A 14,954-nucleotide genomic window follows, 5' to 3' on the forward strand; every position below is an offset into this window, starting at 1 on the left:
ATAATATAGAGTGAAATCGACGTCAATAAAATGACATTGGTATTGAATTTTACGGATTAGTAAAAGACTAGTGAAATGAAATAGTGGATAGAGGTGGGGATGAAGATGGAAGAGGAGATGTTTCAATGGAGAAAGATGTGTATTGAGGAAGACAACAAAATGAAAAGAAAAAAAATTAAAGAAATTAAAAAGGGGACCCACTAGTTTCATTTACCTCTTATTACGAAAATTTACATATTTTAAAGATTTAATATATATAAAAAACTATTTAAATAATTTGTTATATATAGGCCAATAAAAAAAGGCAGTGTGTAGGGCTTTAAAAATTCAGCTTTTTTTTCTCTGTTTTCACGCATTTTCAGGAGAGTGCACTCACTCTCTCTGCCACATCATCCCTTAGGGGGTGTTTTAATCACCTCAAAGATGTTTAGGGAGGTATTTAAACACCCGTATAGTTTAAGTACTAAAGTAAGTTTTCGTGCCCAGTTCAGGGTTTTTTTTTTATGTATTTTCCCTATTAAAAATGGTGTAAATCTAGGATGTGTTTAATAGATGACATAGTGTTTGACTAGACATATGTGCAAGTCGAACAAAAAATAAATAATTGAGAGAGTATTGACAAGACAAATAAAGGAGTACAAATTTGAAGAAACCAAATGGGCAGTAGCAAGGTGTGATATACATGATACATGATTCATCATTGTAATAATGTCATTGATGCTTGAATTTCTTCTAATGTTCGTCCCTTTGTCTCAGGTACGAGTTTTGCAACAAAGAAAACAATTGAAGCACAAAAAATTGCAAATACAATGAATACACCTGACAAGTTAAATTGAGTTTTATCAAATGTAATAAGAGAAGCAAGTTGAGGAAGAGAGAAGAGTGAATTACCTGCTGAACTCCATTGAAAGATGAAGTTGAAAGAATAAGTCACAATCCAGGAGCTAAACCAATTAGCTAATGTCACTAAAGTTCCACCTTGTCCCTTAATGTTAATAGGAAATATCTGAATGAATGAAGACAAAGTCAATTTCTAATTGATCTATGTCAACTCATTGCTAAAATAAATACTTAATAAATACCTCTGACATGATAACCCATGGTGTACCACCCATGCCAGCAGAGAAACATGCAGAATATACCTGAGTTAAGTTGAAAAAATATCAAATAGAATCAGCCACCAGGAACAAACAGCCTTGAGCTCGAAGCTCAGGTGAACAATAGCAACCAAAACACCTCCGAACAGCCGCCCCATTCACCACCAGAACCACTAAAAACCCCAAAAAACCGACCACAAAACCCAGATGTCCAGACCTTTTCCTCCTCCCGCCAACAGACCCAAAACCACACCCAAAAACGCCCAATAGAAGATGAACAGAAACGAAGATGTACAAAAATGGGTTATATTATTAGGTGGGTCATATCAAGTTAAAATTGGGTAATTTTAATTGATTTGGGGTTTTCTATCCAATTGAGGGGCACAAGTGATGAAATTAGTAACGATAAGGGCATAGTCAACCAATAAAACAAAGTTGAGGGATATTTTTGATCATCTTTCCCTTAATATTTTGACAAGCAAGCCTAACCCACATCTTTGCTAAAAACACGAAGTAGAGGAAAGCATTATAAATTTTCTGTGATCAATATTGAGCATGGATATGAGCTAGTCTAAGTTAGAATATGTTACTAGGGAACTAAGTTGCGCAGACTCTTCACTTTCAATGCCGCACCTGTGTCGAATTCTCCAAAAATACACTACTTTTGACGAATCCAACATGCACCACTTGACATTTTAGAAGAGTCCGAGCAACATAGCTAGGGAACACAAAAAGCAACATCTTGAAACAAAAATAGGAAAGGAGCAAATTCATGTACCAGTATTCCGGTGAACACCAATGTGGCAGTAAGCTCTTTTGACTGTTGATAGTCCTGCTCAGATATGCAAGTGTTTTAAGATAAAGTTACAACTCCAGTAGTATATGAATTCAGATATCACTTGGCAATACCTGAAACAGAAAGCCCAACCCTACCAGAATGCTTCCTAAGCATGCTCCAGTTGCTGTAACCTGCAAGAATTTAATTGCTGACCTCCCAATCCATCTATGCTATGAAGGTCGGAAAAATAGCTGAAATGTGTACCATCAGAAGTGGGCGGCGTCCAGTTTTATCCATCAATAGTACACTACTAGCAGCAAAAGGAAGCTGAAACAAGATTCTCATTATTTGAACTGTCACATGAAGGACTGACTTGTTCAAATTACTCTAGGAAGAGTGATAAACCTGGATCATAGCCATCATTGTAGAAGCAAAACCAGTTGAACAGCCTTGTCATTGCATCGTAAATTAGGATTTTTAACTCCTTCAAAAACACTAGTATTATTTACAACAACATTTGTCAATTAGGACTAACCAGCAGCTTTGAATATTGAACCAGCAAAAGATGAAATTCCATCTGTCCCCGCAAATTGTACCAGAAGCATTAGACCAACTCCAACCTAAAAATTGTAGCATACAAATACAAGTAAGAAGTTATGGCAAGTAATATATAGAACATACTTCTTTATCTGCTTCTTACAATAAGTGAATGAGCATATTTTAGGTTGAATAAATCCAGAAATCTGAACTCAGTTAGCTTCTGACTGGTCTCTGTGTAGTCCTTGAAGAAAACAAAGAAAAAACACACCATCAAAAAAACCAACTAATGGCGACTCTCTGTAATCAAATAGTTGAGTTATTACTTTGATTTCATCAGCTTCTTGAGAAACATCATAGTTATCGCCTCTTAGACATAGTAAAGATGCCTCTACCTCCTTTCCTTTACCAACCTTTGCCTACAGTGCTTAAGAGAAAGCATCCTCAAGTACCCCCTTGGCTTAGCTAAAGAAATGAAAAAATCTTGTAGAGACTCACCAACCACCTTGGGGATTCTGGAATGAAGAAAATGCAGACCACATGAATGAAGCAAGGAATAGATCCTGAAAATTAACCAATTGCAAGCCATAAGTAAGCAATATCCTCAAACCACATAAAATTGGCATATTTTCCCCTATATATCACACTGCATGTTACCAATTACAGCCAACTTGCGCCAAGTGAAGAAGTTCCCAGCAAAGAACATCACGGAAAAGGCACAAGACACAGTAAACTGCAAATTCAACAATCTATTTCACCACATAAAAAGGTTTGAATTCAGTAACACCCAGCCATGCATTATTTTATTTTACCGTAACAGCAGCTGTAGATCCACCTCGGATATTCTTAGGCGTTATTTCTGCTACATATATTGGTGCCTGCTTTAATTATAATGGAAGATTATGTTCTAATCAAAGAGGAACATGAGAAATCCGTTGGGAAATTTGCAAAGTTTACCACATAGCAATGAAGTCCAGCTCCAATTCCCATCAATAATCTTCCAGCATTGAGCCACCAAATATTCTTTAATTCAGTAGCCAAACATATTATAAATCTTGAAACTACCTTCCTTTAGACACAAATATAGTCTCTGACTTATGATAACCAATCTTTAAGAATGTAACAATGAAATAATAATTGGAATTGTTTAGTGAGTGTACAAATGAGGAATACATGCATCAATTCTCCATATATTAGGATGAACATGTACTAGGAGTTTAGAAAGCTCTGCATTATTGTTGAGAATATGTCTCAGGATATTGCAGAAATAAATCAGTTAGCTACTTTTAGGATTTTTAAATTATTTTATTAAAGTCCTATGTGACTTGAATTTAGGAGTTAGTTCTTTTATTTGTTATTTAAATTTTACTTGATAAGTTAGTAGCATATTATTCTATTTTTAGTTAGGAATTATATCTATAAATGTATGTCTCTGCATTATTAATAAAATAATTCCCTTTGACAATTCTGCAGTGTTTTTTCTCTCAAAATATTTCTCTGTTATTTTCTTAATTTCTTTATTAAAAAAAACCAACAATTGGTATCTAGAGCTTCTTCTTGAGGGACCTGTGAATAGAAAAATGGATTCCGAAAATAGTTTTTCACGAATGGCTCCTCCTATTTTTGATGGTGAGAATTATCAACTATGGGCTGTGAGAATGGAAACTTACTTGGAGGCTCTTGATCTTTGGGAAGTCCTGGAAGAGGATTATGAAATTAATCCGCTGCCAAATAATCCCACCGTGGCCCAAATCAAGAGTCACAAGGAAAAGAAAACCATTAAGTCAGGCAAAAACAACTTTGTTTGCTGCTGTTTCGACAACTGTTTTCACGAAAATCATTACTCTCACATCACCAAAAGATATTTGGATTTATCTGAAGAAAGAATATGCTGGAGATGAAAGAATACGAGGAGTGAACGTATTAAATTTAATTATGGAATTCGAATTGCAGAGAATGAAAGAGTCAGAAACAGTCAAGGAATACTCTGATAGATTGCTTGGTATTGTCAACAAGGTAAGATTACTAGGCACTGAATTTAAAGACACAAGAATTGTTAAAAAAGTTCTTGTTACCGTCCCGAAAGATATGAAGCATGTATAACTACCTTGGAAAACACACAAGATCTGTCCAAAATTACCTTGACAGAATTGTTAAATTCTTTGCAGGCACAGGAACAAAGGAGGCTTATGAGGCAAGATGGTATGGTTGAAGGAGCACTAGTAGCCAACCACAAAACTCAAAGCAAGGGTAAATTTTTGAAAAATTACCACCTTGTCAGCACTGTGGCAAAATTGGACATCCTCCATATAAATGTTGGAATAGACTAGATGCACAATGCAAGAACTGCAAACAACTTGGTCATGAAGTTGTGATTTGCAAAAGCAAATTTCAAAAGATGAAACAGTTGCCCAAGTCACTACTGAAGAAGAAGAAGACCACTTATTTGTGGCAACTTGTTTTTCAACCAAAAACTCTGATTTTTGGATGATTGATAGTGGTTGTACCAACCACATGACATATGAAAGAAATCTTTTTTAAAAGAGTTCATTCCTATGGAAAATAAGAAAGTCAGAATTGGGAATGGTGATTGTATTCCTGTAAAAGGAAAACGGTCTGTTTCAATTAAAACAAATTCAGGTACAAAAATAATTTCAGATGTTCTTTAAAGTGTCTGATATTGATAAAAGTTTGTTTAGTGTTGGTCAGTTAATAGAAAAAGGATATAAATTATTATTTGGAGACAAATATTGTCAAATCTTTGATTCTACTAAGCAAGAGATTTTACAAGTTGAAATGAGAGGTAAGAGTTTCTCATTTAATCCAACAGAAGATGCACACAAGCCTTGCAAGACAAAGGATGAATTAGCATATTTGTTCACAAGGTCAATTTCACATGAGACTACAATCTACAATTCCTGATCCAAGAAGGAGTGTTGAGAATATGTCTCAGGATATTGCAGAAATAAATCAGTTAGCTACTTTTAAGATTTTTAAATTATTTTATTAGAGTCCTATGTGACTTGAATTTAGGAGTTAGTTCTTTTATTTGTTATTTAAATTTTACTGATAAGTTAGTAGCATATTTTTCTATTTTTAGTTAGGAATTATATCTATAAATGTATGTCTCTGAATTATTAATAAAATAATTCCCTTTGACAATTCTGCAGTATTTTTTCTCTCAAAATTTTTCTCTGTTATTTTCTTAATTTCTTTATTAAAAAAACCCAACAATTATCATGTGAGAATTAATAGATTCCTTTAGTCATAACTGCTAAATTTAAGAAACGTATAATGTTTCACACACCTTGGCAAAGATTATGGAAAGCCACCCTATGATAAAACATAACTCTAACAGCCACATTGTCTGCAATGAGGAATGTATCAGATCCACAACTTAAAGGAAAAATAACAAGCATAATATTTTGGAAGCCAGAGAGTATCCAAGAAAAGCAAATAACATACAACTCTTCGGCCAACAGACTCTGCTACTCTGCCACTGATTAGTGCACCAATGGCTCCTCCAAGTGTCAGAATTGAACTGAATGCTGAATACTTCAGAATGTGGTCGGAAGATAAGAATATCAGACAGTGGGGTGTAAGAACTAATTTACAGGTATTCATGTGGTTAAATTCACCATTGATAAAAAGTAATAGTAAATACTATGGGGGCATCATTGAAAATGTTCGAAAAAACTCAAGTTGGTTTACTTGATGACACTTAATCCGGTAGCTGCAACCTCGGAAATGCGAATCTTAATATGGTGCTTCTAGAAACTTTCTCAGGGGTTGTGCCTCAGAATCATGTTCATGATTTATAGCATATAAAAAATGCAATATAGAGCTCCATACATTCATTAACAGACTACCAGTAGTTAAAAACATGCTTATGAAGTCGCAATAAAACAATGGCTCACAAGTGCAACTCTAAGGTCGGTTGAAGTTAGTGGGGACATTTTTCAACCTTCAACCTACACTGCAATTGGAACCATCGTGGTTGGTTTCATTGATGACCACAACCCATTCCCTTTCCTTTGCTAAAAGAGGACATAATACTTTTTGTTGCAAACACATTTTCGAGGTTAGTCATAACCCATAAGAAAAAAACAAATCTTTCTCTAACTAAGGCACATACCCGCGATTTTACATATACATATCTAAATTTGTCTATTTATAAGAAAGGGGTATGAAATAGGATGGAAGAGAAGAGTAATGTAATAATTACTATTTGATCCATATGATACTTGTTTCCCTCGCAACATTAAAGAAAGAGTCAACAGGTCTACGACACAGAGTGCAAGTTTTTCCTAGTTGAAAACAATATAAAAGCTGCATACATTTGCAAGAGACAATCCCAGATCATCCATGATCCCCGCTTCAGCTGGAGATGAATATCCGACCTACGAGTACAAAACAAATAATGAGCACTAAATATCATTGCCCTGTTAGCAGAATCATTTGTTGATTCATTAATCCATATCACAAAATACTCATCAATGTCTACATAGACTTGCTAGAGCCTATAAACTTAAATAATCCATGTTAATTCAAAATGTGGTTTCAGATCTCGGGTTTATGCAGCTCAAAATTTGTTAGAGTGGGTCAGATTGTGGCAATTAATACTGCAAATAAAGGAGGAATGATTTTACACAACATGTTAACAATAGGGAACAGTATAGTGTATAGCCATGTGAAGGTTAAGGGCGGTCTTTAGCTTAAATGAGAAAAGCCAGTACTCTACAAGAAAGTGAGCTTAGAGTTAGCTCCAGGAAGGTGGACTTTTACAAGAAAACACGGCATTCAAGTGTCTGTACTTACAGCAAACCCATAGGCTATAGAACCACAAGCAGCAGCAAATGTACTAAGTAGAAGAACAAATGTTATAGGGGTTGTAGTCTCCACTTTGCTACTGCTCCCACACAACAATTTTGATGATTCAGATTTCAACTTGTCCATCTTCTGTAATTTGACAAAAACAAAACAAATAACAATCAAACTATAAGCTTCAAATATCACAATAACTCCTACTCCTAAATCAAAGCAAACTTGGTAAAACCTAAAGAGGGAAAATAACTTTCCTGCTAGAAATTAAGCACCACAACACAACTATCTGCTGTAAATGAGTTGTTGCAACAACTTCTCAACCATATTATTTTTATTTTGCAAACTCATGATGCACACACTCATTCTACTTGTCCAAAATAAACACTTATATTCCCTTTTCACGGTTACCAACCTGAGATAGACGCCTTTTTTTTTTAATGAGAATGCCCATTGGGCCCCTCTTTTTATTTATCACAGAAAATAAAGGGCTCAGATAGGCGCATCGAAGGCTCAAAAGACAAGATACAGATGTAACATAGTATGTCCACAAGAATATATGAATGTCACAAGTACTTTGTAATTTTTTATATTATTTTTGGGAGAACAAGGAAATATATTACTTTATCACAAGAACTTTGTAAATGAATATTGCTCTACCAATAAGGGTTGTAGTGGAGTGATATGTATTTCTTCATCCTTAATCAAGAAGTCGTCTTTGTTGGAAAACCTTTTATTCTCCAATGTGAGACTTTCCTACGCAAACCCAAATTTAATTTGGCTCTAATGTGGGTACCAGACACCGAATGAGAAAAATAATTAATATCTACTCTTCAGTTTCTTTTTTCTTAAGGATTCACGTCAAATATCTAAAAAACTAATAAAATCTATAAAACTATTATGAAATAAAGATGTCATATTAAAGAAATTATAACATATATTGAATAAATTTGCTAAGCATTTATTGCAAGTCTTCAAACTCATAAATAAAAATATAAAGTCATGCGAATTTACCGTAGGACATCCACATTTCTTATTTACTTCCAACAATGTTAGGTTATGTCCCATGTTCCAGCCAAAGGTCATGGTCTAATCCTACTTGAAAAAGAATTGAAATTATTCTCTTTATTTTGTTTCCAATTCTATTATAAAAAGGATTGAAATAGTAATTTTATTTGGAGTTGGTTTTGGCTTTGTAAAGAAAAGCACAACTCTATAAATAGAGGAGGGTCTTGAGAGAGTTATTCAATTGCTCATTAGTATTGTCTTTGAAAGACATTAGAACATAAGAGAGGTTTTTGAGAGAGCTTTCAACAAGAGAGAAGAGAGAAGAAAAAGGATTATTTTGCAGCAGTCTTTTTCTCTGACCAACAACATTCATATCGTGTTTCCCGGTTAACTAACCGTTGGATTGGGCTGAAATTTGGACTGAGTGTTCTTGACATTGATGAGTTCACAAATTGGACTCATTTAGGGCAATATTTTAATAGAAATTGTGTCTTCTAAATGCTTATTTTATCTCAATATATGATGAAAACCCTTAAGTTTCAGGTATTTGAAGTTTGAAGGGAAGCATGACCACTACTTCGCAAAAAGGAACGAAAAGGCTGAAAAGAACGAAGAAAATGAAGGCATGAGGATCGCCGAGTCCACTTGGTGAGTCGCCGAAGGGTCTCACTTTGCCTTTTGTTCCAGTGTGTTGAGCCCTGAAGGAAAGGATCAAGTCGGCGAAAAACGGGAGCAATCGACACATCACTGAGAAGTTCCGCAGAGCAGTACTATGTCTCCCAATGACCCAGAGCACGACGATGCCGAATGATGGTGCAAGACGGCGATGAACTACACCAAAGGGCGAATCGCCGAGATTATCGGCGATTCCGACTAATGTCACCAAATGATCCGTTGTAGCACATATTTTTGAAAACTATAAATACTCATTGAGAGCTATAGCTTAGTATCAGATTTTCAATATAGAACAATTAATATAATTTTAGTACTTATTATTTTTGCTCTGAGTTTGAGAGGGATTTGGAAACTTGAAGAAGAATAGGGTTTCATCTCCAAGGATTTGGACTTGGGTCTCTTGGATTCTTCATTCTTGCCCTGTAACAAGACTTAAATCTTCATATCCACTTGAATGCAAGCTCATTTAGGTATAAATTTCTATCTCTTGATGTGTGGCTAAGAAACCCCAATTCTTGGGGTGTGATTTTAGCGAATATGGGTTAAGATTATTGTTGGGTCTTGACTTGTTGATAGATTAGATGTAGTTTAATGGTGATTTCATCTAGTAGTTGTGGTTGAATTTAACAAATTTGTAGTTGCAAATACAAGTTTATTTATGTGTTTTCGGCTTGCGAGAGAGAGAGGTCGCGAAACCAAACTACTAGATTGATGGCCTAAGGAGTGGATCGACATGAGGTTCAGCTCGAGAGAGTGAAACCTAGTCCCATATCCTAACACTCAGCTCGAGAGAGTGAGTAGGGTAAGGTGTAGGCTAGTCTTCATGCGGCAAGTGGGTGTTCGAGAGGAACCCATTTGAAACCGGGTAAGTTGCTCGAGAGAGAATTTATTCCCACGTATAGCTTAGCCTAGTCATTATTACTCTATGAATTTTCTATCGAAAGCATGTACCCAACAATTTAGATTAACCCGTATTCCAGTCACATCCCAAGAATCCCCTCTCATTTATAGATTTCTTTGTTATGTTTACTATTTTTGTTATACTTGTGACAAAACCCCCAAATTGATATTTGACACTTTTGTGTCCCCCTTTAACTTACAATATTTTTAATCGTTGATGTCTTTAGCTATGACTAGTTAGAACTAAATTTTATTTTTCTATTAATTCTTGAAACCACTCCCTTGGGACTCGACCCCAACCCTTGGTTGGGTTATTATACTATTGCACGATCGTAGACACTTGCATTGGAAGTTGTGTCATTGATTACTCAAACATCAAAATGGCGCCGCTGCCGGGGAATGGTGTTACTTGAGAATTCCTAGATTAGTAGAATTTTTGTTTTTATTAGTTGTAGTCTACTAATTTTAGTTTTAGTTTTGTTTTTCTCTAAATTGTTGCATGCAGAAACCCTGAGCATGGCTGAGGGAAGTGGTGGCAAGTTAGCTAGGATGAACCAAGAAGTCGAGGGTGATTTCAAGTTAGTCGCACTGACAACTCAGCTGAACGACTTAGCCACCAAAATCTCGAAGGTGGAAAATCAATGCAAGAGCCAAAGGGGGCACATACCTCCTTATGAGCAAGAAAGGTCTAGGAGCAATGAAAATAAACGTATTGAGGATACGCTATTAATAATTCTCCAAAAACTTCATGAACAAGATAGAATGCTAGCGGTAATGAAGGAAAGCGTAGAGGTACTGAATCAGATGAGTGGCTCCCACTCAAGATCAATCAAGTTGATTGAAAACCTCTTGGACCGCACATTGCCTCATCTCTACCCAAGCAATAAAGGTGGGTTGCCTAATGGCACTAGGTCTAACCCCAGCGACGAAGTTTGACTGGTACCTCACGTCGAGCCACAATGTTAAATAAGGCGCTTCTTGGGAGGCAACCCAAGGTTTTAAATGCTTTTGTATGTCTCAGAAATAACATGTGTTGAATGAACAGGTTAAAGTGTCGAGAATGTGTGGAAATCGCATGTGGCGAACTAATTGTTCCATTTAGCGAATCGCCGAATTGGTTGGCGGTCCCAATGAAAACCGTCGTTTGGACCTTCACTTAGACTGAAGGTCCTATAAAACTCGATGAGGTAAATGACCATTCGACGTGTCGCCGATTGGATCGGCAAGTGCGACTAATGTCGTCGAATGGTTGTGAACTGGATGGTTTATAATGGCCAAAAGTCCAAAAATTTGAAGTCCTTCACTTTCCCTCTCAAGAAATCTTCACAAATTCACACCAAGGTAGTATTTTCAGTATTCTTATATTCTACTAGTATTTTGGTTGAGCGATCTGTGCTCAGAGTTTGATTTCTTTGATTCCTAGCTTTTCAATCACATTTTAATCAGCACAGAATGTTAGTTTTCCAAACCCCAATTTTACTTTCAAATAGTTTGAACTCTTTTGCAATGATCATATCTTATTGATGTGTGTTGGGCCTCTCTGCTAGGACTAGAATGTTTATTTTAATTTCAAAATCAGGCTCGTAGTGTTTTGATCGTCAAATGCCCGTATTTGTTGTGATTGTAATTGAATGAAATCCCATTAGGTTGTGCTTGCATGTTTTTTTATTGTTAGGGTGAAGTCGTAATAGCCCATGCTTGTGCTAATTGATGAAAGTTGCTTAATGATAGACTGGGTAACCACATTCTTAAGAGCAAATATATTCAAATGGCCAAAAGCGGCAAGCTCGGGAGAAATATAAGTATTCCGAGGTGATGGGTAGTATGGATCTTGTTCGAATTTCGTTAGTGCATGCTTTGATTTTGCTTTCGGGGTTTGCGGGATTGAATTCGAGAAGATGGATTGAAAATGGGAATGTTGGACCATTTAGCGAGCTGGGTCGAGCTCGCCGAATCATTAGGCGGTTCGCCCAATGTCTCTATCTCTCCCTTGATATCAGTTCAAATTGGATGAAACTGTGACTTTTGGCGAGAAGCCATGGGTCTCCGAACGCACTCGGTGACTCGCCAAAAGTACTCTTGATCGCCCTTTGTATGCTACCCCTGAGACCCTTATGCATTGTAACTTTCGGCGGACAACCCTTCTCGCCGAAAGTAGTTGGCGATTCGCCAAAATAACTCTTATTGCCGACTTGCCTTAATTGTTTAGCCAACCCATCGGCGAGCCCGATTTAGTTCACCGAATTGGTTCGGCGACTCGCCGACTTGATCGATGAGTCTATCTGCAGACAGAATCACAGTGCCTGAGTTTAAGTTGTTTTCTTATCCTTTCTCGATTTTTTTGCAGATATTGTACACACCAATTTAACCGAGCAACCACAGAAAAAGGCTAAAGGCATTACGATCAATGAAGAAGGATCAAACCTTCCAAAGAGAAAAAGGGATGACCTCCAACCGGGAGATAAAGGCAAACGAAGAAAGCACATAGTTAGAAAGGGTACAAATGTTGAACCAGCTTTTTCTGAGCCAGAGGATGAGAAACCTTTGATGAATCGAAGGAATGAATTCAGGGCTAGAGCTCAGCCCACATCTATAGGAACACCTTCAGCTGCCACTCCCCTGACTACTGAATCAGTGCCAACTCCAGCACCACCTCCAGTGGCCCCTGCACTCCCCATAGCTCCACCTTCACCCAGATTACTGATTAGATTAAAAGGCGATGGTTTACGAACCATTCTAGAAGAAAAGTTACTATCTGTGGAGGGTTTGGAAGGCAAGCACACTGAGGTGCTTGACACACTCAGATATCATGAGTTGGAGCAGTTCGCTAGGCCACGAGACCCTTACATTCCTTCCTGGGTCTGGAAATTCTATGTAGCCTATGGAGAGTTGGTCCCAAAGAATAAGAAGAAGGCTAGTGAGTTTCGACCGGTGAAGTCGGTTATGGTTAGAGGCAAGTAGGTGGAGTGTCACAACGATCATATTAATGTTGTATTGGGTCGACCGCTGCACTCGGTACTGCCCTACCAGGGTTTGCCTATTGTTCCATCCCTGGACAATTTGAAGGGTTTGTTAACTCCGATGATCTCTAACACCACCCCGAGGTGGATGAATACGGGAGCTTCGATTGAGAAGAGGGATATGAACATTGCCTCCCAGTACTGGTTTGGCTTTGTCAGTAGCACTATCATGCCATCCCAAAATGAGTCCATTTTGCGTCATCCTAAGACGGCTTCCCTTGGTTCTATCATGGCTAGAAGGCAGATCGACTTAGGACTGTTGGTTTCACAGGAGATGTCTATGAGAGCCAAATAGACACAGACATCTTTGCCTTTTCTTGTTCTGATCACCGAGTTATGTCGGCGCGCTGAAGTACCTCGGGATCCTGCTATAGATATATAGGTCACCCCATCTTCCTCCATCGATATCCGGCGTATAGAGGCCGAGTTCACACGAGAGGAGGTTGACAGGAGGAGAGCAGCTCCAGCAGATACTTCTCCAGAGGTCGATGTTGACTTATTACTAGCAGCGGCACCTTTGTCTACTCCGGCTTCGAAACCTTTAGGTATACCCACTCCTTCTTCTCCTTCACAGACTCCAGGTGTCTCCTCTTCCTCCCATGATCCTGAAGATGGGGCAGCTGGCCTATTCAACGAATGTGAGGGCGATGCGATTGGAGAGATCCATCCCAGGGATGATTGACAGTGCCATCTTAACTGCATTGACCCCCCCCCCTCAGGACCACTGTTGATGATGTGACTGCCAGAGTCACTGCTTGTGAGAGCAGGCAGGGGGAGACACCTGAGGTTGCAGCATTAAAAGCCGAAATAGCAGAGTTGAAGAAGGATGTAGCCTATTTAAAGGCTACCGACTTCAATACACTGATGCAGGGAGCAGATGATGAGGATGCTCCTAAGACCTCAAGGATTCCTCCGGCTATTATCGAAGATGTGCAGAGGGATGATGCAGGAAATGCAAAGTCATATGCAGAGACTGATGAGGAGCTGATATCAGTGAATGCTGAGGAGACACATGAGAGTAGAGATTAGGGCATAATCAGAGACTTGTCAGATCTTATAGGGACTATTGTGCAGCCGATGATCCAGACATCGTCGACTGAGACGTCCACAACAAATCCTAGTGGATTCGGCATTGTTATTCTATCTGAGGTTACTCCGGGCACTGATGCCTATACACAGCCTACTACACCAGCTACTGAGACTCTGACAGAGAGAGAGACTGCATAGACAAGGCTTTTTTTTTCCTCCCTCTCTGTCTTATTATACTTTCACTTTTTGACACTGTTATTTGTATTTGAGGACAATTTTTTGTTTAATTATGGTGGGGTGAGACCCACACCTTTTGTGTTGACAGTTGTGTTTTGTGCATATATTTGGGCTGTTATGTTTAAAATTGTGTGTACACTGCATTTTGTTGATGTTTGAGCTTATGGCACCCTTTTGTTTTAAATTATTTTGACCTTTCTAAAAAAAATTAAATTTTTCCTAAATTTTTGCCACCTCTCGTGTGTTGAATGTGGTTGTTCTTTTGCAAAATTTAAGTCTCAATTCCGATCAATATCGATGACTTGAATAGTGCTCACAATCGAACGAACATAAATGTGCGGCTACGATGAGGCCAAATGAAGTTGCATAGCCAATATGTGAACTCTTTGCATCTCGTTGTGATTAGCCATTTATCAAATTGAGTCTCTTGTGATGACCGTTGCACATTAGCGAAAGTGTGGAGTCTTGTTTGACTTTAGTGTTGATGCCTTGTGTGATGAGCTTACTTTGAACCATGCATGATAGATCCTAGAATTTGCCCCGTTGGTCCAGTCAACGAAGTGGTGCTATCTCTTGATATGATCTTAGGCAACTTCTAAGAGTGTGAGCCAATTTGACACATACCTCTTTTGTGACCTACCTTGTGAGTGTGTGAATCTCTTTTGAACACCCCTTGAGCCTTGCCTTTCTTTGAAAGAAACTTGATGAAACCATAATTTTTCATTACCCACTATAATCCTCGTGAATTATGGTTAGTTGAATAGCCAACTTAGGCCAAAGGCCTAAGTTGGGGGTGTGGTAAAACAAAAAGGGGAAGTCAAGAAATGCAAGGAAAGTCTCCTCTTACCCATG

General features: G+C 37.8%; 1 protein-coding gene across 1 annotated transcript; it reads right to left on the reverse strand.

Moving 5' to 3' along the window:
- Positions 1-581: 581 nt before the first annotated feature.
- LOC102603484 (sugar transporter ERD6-like 5) lies at positions 582-7,637 on the reverse strand. The gene is made up of 19 exons (XM_006345246.2): positions 7,491-7,637; positions 7,231-7,371; positions 6,750-6,812; positions 5,878-5,967; positions 5,720-5,779; positions 3,370-3,435; positions 3,225-3,290; positions 3,070-3,145; positions 2,911-2,975; positions 2,739-2,831; positions 2,576-2,656; positions 2,411-2,495; positions 2,281-2,324; positions 2,140-2,202; positions 2,007-2,066; positions 1,876-1,929; positions 1,083-1,142; positions 892-1,006; positions 582-819 (listed from the first exon to the last, which is right to left on the reverse strand). Exons 2-19 carry the CDS (start codon positions 7,366-7,368, stop codon positions 698-700), a joined length of 1,401 nt encoding a protein of 466 aa, XP_006345308.1. The 5' UTR covers positions 7,369-7,371; positions 7,491-7,637; the 3' UTR covers positions 582-697.
- Positions 7,638-14,954: the final 7,317 nt, after the last annotated feature.

Source organism: Solanum tuberosum, unplaced genomic scaffold, assembly GCF_000226075.1.
Source record: "Solanum tuberosum cultivar DM 1-3 516 R44 unplaced genomic scaffold, SolTub_3.0 scf00066, whole genome shotgun sequence".
NCBI classification, from domain to species: domain Eukaryota; kingdom Viridiplantae; phylum Streptophyta; class Magnoliopsida; order Solanales; family Solanaceae; genus Solanum; species Solanum tuberosum.